The 11,161-nt window shown below is 37.0% G+C and overlaps 2 protein-coding genes across 5 annotated transcripts in view; one reads left to right on the top strand and one right to left on the bottom strand.

Moving 5' to 3' along the window:
• LOC147840452 (free fatty acid receptor 3-like) overlaps positions 1-3,968 on the top strand; it is a 94,957-nt gene extending 90,989 nt beyond the window's left edge. Inside the window, exon 4 of the mRNA XM_087288189.1 lies at positions 3,223-3,968. The gene's annotated coding sequence lies outside the window, so the exon portion shown is untranslated. The remainder of the gene's footprint in view (positions 1-3,222) is intronic.
• The window catches only part of iglon5 (IgLON family member 5), a 390,249-nt gene that overhangs the window by 52,854 nt on the left and 326,234 nt on the right, over positions 1-11,161 (bottom strand). For all 4 annotated transcript variants that reach the window (XR_015510457.1, NM_001017775.2, XM_087285731.1 and 1 more), the window contains 1 exon segment: positions 481-600. Coding sequence is in view for 3 of the 4 variants with exons in the window: in NM_001017775.2 (NP_001017775.2) it covers positions 481-600 (120 nt within the window). In the remaining variant the exon portion in view is untranslated.

Below are 11,161 nucleotides of genomic sequence, written 5' to 3'. Positions count from 1 at the left end.
ATGATGCAGTTATAGACCATTTTAAGGGATGTAAACAAAAACGATGGTCATGTTTTACATTTTTAACTAGCTTCCGAGAATCCAAAATGCGCCACAGATTGATAATTAACGTAATGATAGGTGTTTTAACATTAGGCTATGACTGAATTTCCTATTGTTACAGTTATAAAGTTGATAACCAGCAGGAAATGTTCAAGGGCCGATGACATCCCCACATTGAAATGGTCTATTGATGTTTTGAAATGCTCTGTTCTTGTAACATGTTTTATTTAAACATTGGTCTGACATCTGAATAAACACTGGGAATAAATATGTCTTGTTTTGGTCATAAAAAGATGTATATGTGCCTTATTGGCACATATTTCAACCAAGACAAAACATTTCCAAGCCACATTAGGTATTTAGTATCCCATAATGCAATGTGCAGAACTTGACCATAATTTACAGTATGATGAACAAAATAGCCGCGGTAAAACTCACATTTAAAGTCCTTCCAGGTGATGGTGGGCTCTGGTCTGCCGACCGCCAGACAAAACAGGTTGACATCTTCGCCCTCATTCACAGATTTATCCTGCGAGATGTTCACTATCCGTGCCGGCACTGAAAAAACAGAAGATTTTAATCAAGATTAAGAAAAGCAGATATATAGAAAATGCTAGGCTGAAGGCAAGACACCGCAGGTGAATTGGGTAAACAAAAGTATTACCAGTTCTCATCAGAATTCTATGGCTGATTGAGTATATTAATGAAAATTGTAAATATTTTTTGAATGACAAGTTTTCTAAAAATGCTAAATAAGACATTATTTGATGAAATCTGTGCACGCTGGCATACATCTCTAGCATACAATGTGAAAACTGGATAAAGTTTATGGATGAAATTCATGTTTGATTTCCTTTAATTGATTTTTTTGTTGCCTTATTAGAGTCAAAGGTTTTACTGTGGTGATTTTGTGAATATTTTTCATAATTGCAGAACGAAAAAAATAGACAATAATTTAAATCATAATAATATAAATAATACAGTATTAAAAAATATGTAAAAAAATAATATATAAATCATATAAATAATACATCATTAAATAATAACTTTAAATTACATATAATAATAATAATAATAATAATAATAATAATAATAATTATTATTATAATTATTATTATTTTTATATAATTTATTTAATTTAATTTACTTTTAAACAAATATTACGCATAAAATTAAATAAGACATTAGGATTTTTACATGACAATAACAAACACACAAACAAACTACTGAATTACTGTAAAATGCTGTAATAAATTATGACAATCAACAGGGCTCCTATAATTGATAGATTTATGTTTAAATTGAAGTCTATGTTGTCGCATAATTAAAAATTAGAAATAATAATTTCATAAAAGAACATTTTAGAACCATTGAATTGTTTCCATTCTATGCTATACTATACTATACTATACTATACTATACTATACTATACTATACTATACTATACTATACTATACTAACAATCACAAGCATTAATTCTCCTTTAACTTAATCCCTTATTTATTAGGAGTTGCCACAGTAAAATGAACTGCCAACATATCCATCATATGTTTTACACAGCGGAGGACCTTCCAGCTGCAACCCAGTACTGGGAAACACCCATACACACTCATTCACACACATACACTACGGCCAAATTAGTTTATTCAATTGTTTGGACTGTTAAGGAAACCGAAGCACCTGGAGGAAACCCGCGCCAACACGGGGAGAACATGCAAACTCCACACAGAAACGCTAACTGACCAGCCGGGGCTCGAACCAGTGACCTTCTTGTTGTGAGGTGACAGAGCTAGCCACTGAGCCACCGTGCCACCCCTAATCGCAAATATTTGAAAACATCTAAAATGTTTTATATAAATATGCAATTTCCCAGAGATGGGTTGCGGCTGGAAGGGCATTTGCTGTGTAAATGCGTGCTGGATAAGTCGTCGGTTCGTTCCGCTGTGGCGACCCTGGAATAATAAAGGGACTAAGCCGAAAAGAAAATGAATGAATGAAGAAATATGCAAAAAAGGCATTATTTAATAAAATGCGTGCACATGTGCGTACATTTCTAGCCCAAACAGGTTTTTGCAAAATAAAATGCTGTATATAATCGGGCAAATTATGTATGAAGTCTCTGTAAAAAGCTTCAGAATACAAAAAAAAAAATAATAATAATAAAATAAAAATTTAACAGTGAAGTCTGCTGTATGTAAGCACTGCTGAAGTGGAGATTTATCAAAGTCAAAGCAGAAGATAAAAACTCATTTAGAAAACGGCCTTAAAAAAATGTGTTGTAATTGAAATCCACAGACACAAACTGATCAAGTACGACAAATGACTAAAAGTGCACTTTGAATGTTTTCTTTAAAGGAGACCTATTATACAAGACGGAAAATAAGTCTCTGATGTCTCTAAAGCAGGGGTGCCCAAACCTTTTCTTAGGAAGGGCCAAAAACCAAACCTGATTAAGGGTTGTGGGTGGAAGGTAAATATACCAAACTGTATTACACCAAAGTCCATGAGTGACTTCCTAATTTATTTAATCATTTTATAACTATTGCTTAGGGAAAAAAAGTAGAACAAATTTGTTACAGTAGAAACATAAACAGTGCTATTAATGACACAATGGAGTTCATTGCTAAATACACTAGGCTGCCATCTGCCTTGATTTGCTCTTCCATGTCTTGTGCATTGCCCTCTATCTTTTGCATGACGGTATTTACATTTTTAAACAATCAGATTCAATTCAAATCAATTCACCTTCATTTCTATAGCGCTTTTACAATGTAGACTGAGTCAAAACAGCATCACACAGAAGATTTGAAACAGTGTCAGTTCAGTTCAGTTCAGTGTGGTTTAATATAATTCTGACTTTAACTGTATATACATATACACATATATATATATATCAGAGGTCGCGTTAACCGAATATTTTCCGACATTGACAGATTTTTTTCAGCAGTGACGGAAAAATCTGAAGGTGATCAGGCGTCATTTTGACGGATTATGCTGAGGGTGATCTATTGTGATCTGTAGCTAATTGTAATTCCCACTCATGTCCAGCTGATGGCGATTGTCCTTGTTTTGTCTTCTCTTTGTCACTGCTGCGTACAGTTGCAAAAATGTCACAGCAGCTGAGTGTGAGAAGTTTCTTTAAACAGCCAAATGGTTGTGATACGAGCCCCTTTCACACAGTGATACCGGTAAATATCTGGAAAATTTCCGGAACGACTTTACCGGTATATTCAAAAAAGCGCTGTTCACACAGGCGAGGACGTTACGGAAATTTTCCGGAAAAGAGCATTCACACATCCATTCCAAAATACCGGTAAATTCTGACATCATTCACCACAAATGAGCTTTAAACGGCTGCGCTTGTATTTGTAAACATTTGACTAAATTACAGACTCTGTGGATGATCAATATTGTGAACAACTTTCGCAGGATCACTTTCGCATGTCGAGATGTTCATAATATGTGCGTGTGCGGCGCTCATAGGCGCACGCAAAGCTTGAAGGTAAACAAACAACGGCTTATCATAAGCATCTCATCGATGATTATTTACACAGTTGGCATTAAGAAGAACATATAAACGTGATCTGACTAACTTCTAGCAGCTAAATGTGTCTGGAAAAATATTCAAAGGCTTTTATCCTCACAAACCGCGCGGACGTAAATGCGTCTGACTGTTGTGATTGGCTAAAGCAGACGTCTCACGTCAGCACGTTCTAGACGTGCACGCGCTTATTACGGTAATCTTCCTTCGGCATTCACACAGCGCAGCATTCCGGCAAATTGCCGGTAATGTTACAACTTCTCTTTCCGGAAAATAGCCAGAACGAATTTACCGGAATTTTCAAAAAGGACCTGTTCACACATACAACCTTTCCGGAAAAATTGCCGGCAATTTTCCGGAAAGGTCTGTATGTGTGAAAGGGGCTATTAATAATAAAGGTGAAAAAAAGAGGACGATGAAGAACAAACAGACAAAAATCCTCAGTCGCCGACAGCTGTTACGAGCCAACCAAAGAGGTCAGGTGCTTTGGAGTGCGTTGTGAGCACTACCGAACGCAGAGGGGTGCAGCCACGCCCCTGGTGCAGAAGGAGCGCGTGTTGTAGTATTTTTTCCCAGTGAAACGAATGCTTGTAGGATCATCAGGAAATCCCACATTCAGAGAATCCAGCAAACAGTTCTGATCACAGCCTTAGGAGAAATGTTTCCTAACCACAAAATGCTGGCTGAAGTGGCGCTAGTAAATCCGGTCTTTGGTCACGAGAAGTCGACTTTCCGAGGCAAAGACACAGAATTTAATGACAACAGCCTCTGCATCAGTCTCCCTTGATGCGTTTGATTTCGCACAGGCAAGCACCCAGTTAAGGTTGACGCAGGAGGAAGATATGAGTCAAGGCAGATAGGAGTTTTTGTTCATTTGTCAAATAAATAAATGAATAATTTAACCTTTATGCTGTTCATGCAAGTTCCTTATTAAAACATGAATGAAAAAAGCGATTAGAAAGTCTGCAAATTAAATAACGATCAATAATAGGTTATGAGGAATTTTTACAACCCTCTCCATCAAAACGACGGACAATGAGAAAGTCTAACGCGACCTCTGAGATATATACCAGTGCTGATATACAGCCACATCGCACTGCTACGTGTGTGATATTGCGTTTATACAACAGTTTGACGGCATGATTGTGTATATAAAAACAAAATCAAACATGGAGAGTCTCAAAAACCCTTTTGTATGAGGAACTACTTTCTTCCGCGTTGGATTCAAATCATAAGCTGACAGTTAAACAGCTGAGCAAGCATCTTTTAAACTTTAGATCTGTAGTGTCTGCGGGCGGAGTAATACACAAAGGGTAAAGAGGCTGTACGGGTGCTGATATTACTTAAATATATCACGGCTATCTGCCAATCAGATTCGAGAACCAGACAGAACTGTTGTGTGTGTGTGTGTGTGTGTGTGTGTATATATATATATATATATATATATATATATATATATATATATATATATATATATATATATATATATATATATATATATATATATATATATATATATATATATTGTTGGGGTTGGGGGGCTTGTTGTTAGATTCACCTGTCCCCACCAATGTCAAGTGCAAACCTACGCCCTTGTGTTAAACCCCTTAATAAAGTAATTTTTGCATAATAGCTCCTTTAAATAATACAGCAAAACACTTCATGAAAAGCCGAAAAGCACTGAATGTCAAAACTGACAGGTTTTTGCCTTCAGAGTCTGGCTTTAACTGATGGTAAGAATCAAACCTAGTTAATAAAAAAACAGTGAAATAAATTGGCTGGAGATGAATTGTTTGTTTCAGGGTTTATAAATGATTCCAATCAGCTGTTTTTGCACTAAATTCCCAAAAGCAGAGGGCAGTGCATAAAGCCGGCCAGATAATGAGCCAGTCCTTGAATTTAAATGGCCTGTGATCAGAGCTTTAATGAAGACGGTCAAAAATTCGGCCTGCGAGGCATCCTCAAGCAGTCCATTTTTATTTTTATTTATTTTTTTAGATTTCTAACAGGGCGAAAGACTTCCAATGATGAACTTAGGATTGGACCCAAAGCAGATTCATTCCTGTTGGAGGACTGACTGGGGGGTGTAATTATTTTGGCTCATATCGCACTAAGACTAAAATTGAGGGCACAATGGTATCGAACAAATATGGTCATCTGTCTGCAAAGCTCCGTGTGGAAGATAAAATAAAAGCCGCCTGTGTTTGCTTAGATGGTTCTGCCCTGCCGCTCCGCCAACAACCTGCTTGAGATGCATTTTGAACATGTTTTCCTTCCTTTGGCCTGGAAGAATTATTTCCGATGTTTTTCATTCTGATAATAACAGGGTCAAAGTCGAGACTCCAGATTAAAGTAAACTTGCAAAAGTACATTTATAAAACCCTTTTAAATGCAGCTAGGAATTTTTCACAGTATTTCCTATAATATTTTTTCTTCTGGAGAAAGTCTCATTTGTGTAATTTCAGCTAGAATAAAAGCAGAATAAAGCCATTTTAAGGTCAGTATTATTAGCTATATTTGTTTCGATTGTCTACAGAACACACAACTGTTACACAATAACTTGCCTAATTAACCTACCCTGCTGAAAAATCTAGCTTAAACCAGCCTAGGCTGGTTGGCTGGTTTTAGCTGGTTGCCCAGGCTGGTTTTAGAGGGGTTTTGGCCACTTCCAGGCTGGTTTCCAGCCATTTCCAGCCTGGTCTTAGCTGGTTAGGCTGGGAGATGACCAGCTAAAACCAGCTTGACCAGCCTAGCAGGCTGGGAGCCCAGCCAAAACCAGCTATGTCCAGCTTAAACCAGGCTGGTCAAGCTGGATTTAGCTGGTCATTTTCCAGCCTGACCAGCTAAGACCAGGCTGGAAATGGCTGGAAACCAGCCTGGAAGTGGCCAAAACCCCTCTAAAACCAGCCTGGTCGACCAGCTAAAACCAGCCAACCAGCCTAGGCTGGTTTAAGCTGGATTTTTAGCAGGGTAGTTAAGCCTTTTAATGTCACTTTAAGCTGAATACTAATATCTTGAAAATGTCTAGTCTAATATTATGTTCTGACATCATATTAGAAATTGGTTATTAAATCAATTACGTGTAGAAATGGATTGAAAAAAATATTATCTCTGTTAAACAGAAATGGAACTTGGGGAAAATATGAAATAATTAAAATTTAACGGGAGGGCTAATAATTCTGGCTTCATCTGTAGTCATCAAAAGACTAAAGACTGAATCTATTTCAAACAGATTTGAATTCAGCGATTCGACGGAATAATAAACATATGCAAATCCCCATCATTTATAATTTGTGTTGCGTGGGTGTTGAGATCCTGATCTTTTAGTGATTTAGTGATTTACACTGAATGCGTTAACACAGGCTAAACAAGTAGTGACAAAAAACACTTTTAATAACCTAAGAAAAGTTTGGCGACTGTTGTTTCGCTTTTTGCAGGTTTTGTTTTGCATTTATACGATACGCGGGTGGGCTGTGTTGGATATCAATTATTTAGGACATGGACTGACGTGTGATAAAGCAATTGAGAAGAGCCCCAATCATTGCCCTGCAGGATGGTGGTACACTATATAAGGAAAACGCAGCATCAGTTCAGGATTTCCGCATTTTGTGTAAACTTGAGCTCTGTTTGACATTTTGTTTTCTGTGTGTTTCTTCCCCTTCAGCTTTGATCCATCATTGTTTGATTAATTTTTGTTAGTGTGCTTTGTTGGCCATGTAAATAATAAAACCTTTTTATTTCAAACTTTTGAGAACTGTAGCGTGAACATCAAATCTGTGTATTATTCTAGACTGAGGAAAGGAAATAGGTAAGCTCTATCACGTGATGTACATGGCGCACATGCAGCATTCCTTTAATTAAACATACTAGGTTAAGGATTTGTGCCAGACTTGTAAGTTTTGCTTTGGAAAGAGAGAGCAGGGGTCCGTTCTTCGTACGTGGATTACTCAGTTAGCTTGATTTGGTTATTGACGATTTGACACGATCCAGGATCGTTTCGTTCTTCAAAACTAATCTGAGAGTTGTTGTCATAGCAACAGTTCTGATAGCTCAAACCTGGTCGGAAGTAGGTTCAATTCATATAAACAGGACTAGATTGGGTCAGTAGAAGCAAAGATAATACAGAAAGTATGTACCGAATTCTGATATTTTCTTACAGTAGTAGTTATATACACTTAGGAAAATAGTAACTATTTTTAAACCATATATATAAAGTTATGATTATTAATAAAATACAGTTATAGATATTAATAAAACTTATGCCATCTGCACCCCCCAAATGAAAGTACAAAGTCTGCCACCTGGTGGTGCAAAGAGAAAACGTATTGATATGAACTTTTTCGCTTTAGTACAATTTGTGTATGATAATAGACAATATGTGACTTTTTTTTAAAAGCAATAACCAATTTATGCAGTCATAAACATGTTTTGACAGATAATATGATGGTGATTTGATGCTTCATAAAAGTTGCAGACATCTTTACCATATCAAAATGCTTTTGTAAACAACCAGTTATTCTTTACACTAATTTAAAAAAACGGCTACAATAATACTACTATAATAAGGAAAATCCGCTGTAACTGTAAAACTCAAAAAATTACTCGACATAAGAAAGTGTAAAGCCTGCAGCCCACAATAAGGTGTAAAGTTACTGCGTTTCATATTTAACAAACCGTTTACTACTCATTTTATGTAATTTTGCTCACATAGATAACTGAATATTAATCAGATGATGTCATTACGCTGCTGTGCCGTCAGCCAATCGTTGAATTGCTGATCATGATTTCGGATCGATAGATCAGTCCTTCACAACACACGCAGCGATCTCAGATCAGTTCATCCAGACATTTGAATCTGATTCACGAACTTGTTTGAAGAACCAAATTAGCCAGAATCAGTTTTTAAGATTAAAAGATCCAAGATCTGCCATCATAAATAAAAAAAATAAATAAATAAATAAAATTAAAAAAGACACTTGAATCTTTATGCAAACAATCCATAAAAACTCTTGATAAGAAATCTGTTCAATATCACCACTGTTTAATATTAAAGAAATACAACCTGCTTAGTTGGGAAAATTTAATTAAATATGTACATATCTGTTTAATGTTTAAGACTTTACATAACCCGACTTCACCATTAAATCAGTTTGTAAATATTAGAACGACTGCTCACCGAACTACTAGAGGAGGTGACAGAGGGGACTGCATTATTCCTCTCAAAAAAAGTAAATTCAGTCAATCTGTATTTTCAGTGAAAGCTGCTAGGGAATGGATCTCCATCCCACCAACAATTAGAAGATCATGCACTTTTCATTCTTTTCAGTCTCATGTGAAAAATTGGTTATTGACAAACCAGCATTGTCAGCATTAGTACTGTATTCTTGACACATTTGTACTGTTGTCTTTGGCTTTTTGTCCTCTGCTGCCATCAGTCTGTTCTTGTGTTTTTTCTTTTCTTTTCTTTTTTTCTTTTCTTTACTTTTTTAACTGTATTTTTTATATGAAAGTGTATTTAATGTTTAATGTTGTGCTTCTATTTTAGGTGTGACTTTTTAACATTCTGTAAGGGGTCTACGGATGAAAAATAGCCATTCTTGGCTAATTCTGGCACATTTTACAGTAATGTTTATTAATGTGCATTGACCCTGTAAACAAATAAACTAAACTAAACTAAACTAAATAAGTAACCTAAGATCAATTAAGCGAGCTACAAAGAACAGACCCCAGGTAAGATACAACGTTGAAGGTTTTCTTTATTTTTCATTTTGTAGTTCTAGAAAAGGAGTTTAATGGTTTAGTTAGTAGATTATTTTTTTATTCTTTTCTTTTGTTTGGCACATTGCCTTTCCATTGTCCTCCTTCTGTTAAATTAGTTTTTTGTGTAATCGTTGTCTAATTTCAAACTACTTTTGTGTGAAACTTTAGTTTTCCCATAAACATTTAAAAATACACAGCTTGTTTATAATAAACAAGTGCACTTAAGTAGCACTTTTGTGTCTTGTTGTTCCTCATCTATTGTAAATGGCAGCAATAATTCCAGCTGGCTTAATGTTTTCCTTTTCGTTTACCCTTGACCATTAAAAAGGTCAAGGACGGAAAGGATGCAACATCTCAAAATCATTATTCATTCATTCATTTTCTTGTCGGCTTAGTCCCTTTATTAATCCGTGGTCGCCACAGCGGAATGAACCGCCAACTTACCCAGCACGTTTTTATGCAGCGGATGCCGCAACCCATCTCTGGGAAACATCCACACACACTCATTCAAACACACACATATACTACTGACAATTTAGCCTACCCAATTCACCTGTACTGCATGTCTTTGGACTGTGGGGCAAACCGGAACACCCGGAGGAAACCCACGCGAACGCAGGGAGAACATGCAAACTCCACACAGATACACCAACTGAGCTGAGGATCGAATCAGCTACCTTCTTGCTTTGAGGCGACAGCACTACCTACTGCGCCACTGCCTCGCCCCCAAAATCATTATATTTTACAGAAAAGCCTAAATGCTTTCGTACATGTGATTTAAATGACGCAATCGTTGCAAATTTAGGATTGATCTACAAGTAAAAAAAAATATATTAATCCACATGTCATGTGTTCCGAACTGTGGGTTGTGATCCATACAAACCACAGAAAATACTGTGAAAATACCCTTAATTCATTGAACAGCAATTGGAAAATATTTGAAAGCCATTAAGAGATTAAATAATGCTGCCTTTAACTGTATATCTCAGAAACCCCCAAACATCTCAATGTCAGTGTGTTCCAATATCACTGCGCCCTATTTCACTTTGATATTTTCAATCTTGTGCAACAGGAAAATGGACGGCGCGTGGCATGATATACATAACAATTGACAACTTTGAGCCGGCAGGGTTGGGTCGGGGTTGCAGTAAAAGGAGGAACGCTAGTAATCCATCAGCGCCGAGGTCTGATGCCAATAAATCACATCAGTCGGGATCGCAGGAGCTCTTACTCATGCAGCTGTTGATGTGACAGACGGATCGGCCCTCGCTCCGCCTGCAGAGTTCCTGGAGGATCAGTGAGCAGAAACACCCCTCTGATCCTCACCACATCTGTGTCAACACCCCTCCAATCCTCACCACTGACAACGAAGGAAGTGTGAGAATGTAAATGATCATATGCATTTGTTTTATTGCAAAACATGTCTTTTTCAATGGTGGTACGGTGGCTAAGTGGTTAGCACTGTCGCCTCACAGCAAGAGGGTCGCTCGTTCGAGTCTCGCCTGGCCCAGTTGGCATTTTTGTGTGGAGTTTGCATGTTCTCCCCGTGTTGATGTGGGTTTCCTCTGGGTGATCCTGTTTCCCCCACAGTCTAAAGGCATGCGGTATAGGTGAATTGGATTAGCTAAAATGGCCGTATGAGTATGTGCATGTGAATGAGAGTGTGTATGGGTGTTTCCTGGTACTGGATTGTGCCTGGAAGGGCATCTGATGTGTAAAACAACCCTGAAAAAAAATATCATACATTGCTAAAAAGAGTTTATCACTTTCCCTTTCCTTCGGCTTATTCTCAGCGTTTTAATAGTTGTATATATATAT

Source organism: Danio rerio, chromosome 16 (assembly GCF_052040795.2).
Source record: "Danio rerio strain M-AB ecotype USA chromosome 16, GRCz13ab, whole genome shotgun sequence".
In the NCBI taxonomy this organism is placed as follows: domain Eukaryota; kingdom Metazoa; phylum Chordata; class Actinopteri; order Cypriniformes; family Danionidae; genus Danio; species Danio rerio.
Note: the sequence above shows the minus strand (reverse complement) of the source record. Positions and strands in the feature narration are given on the sequence as shown.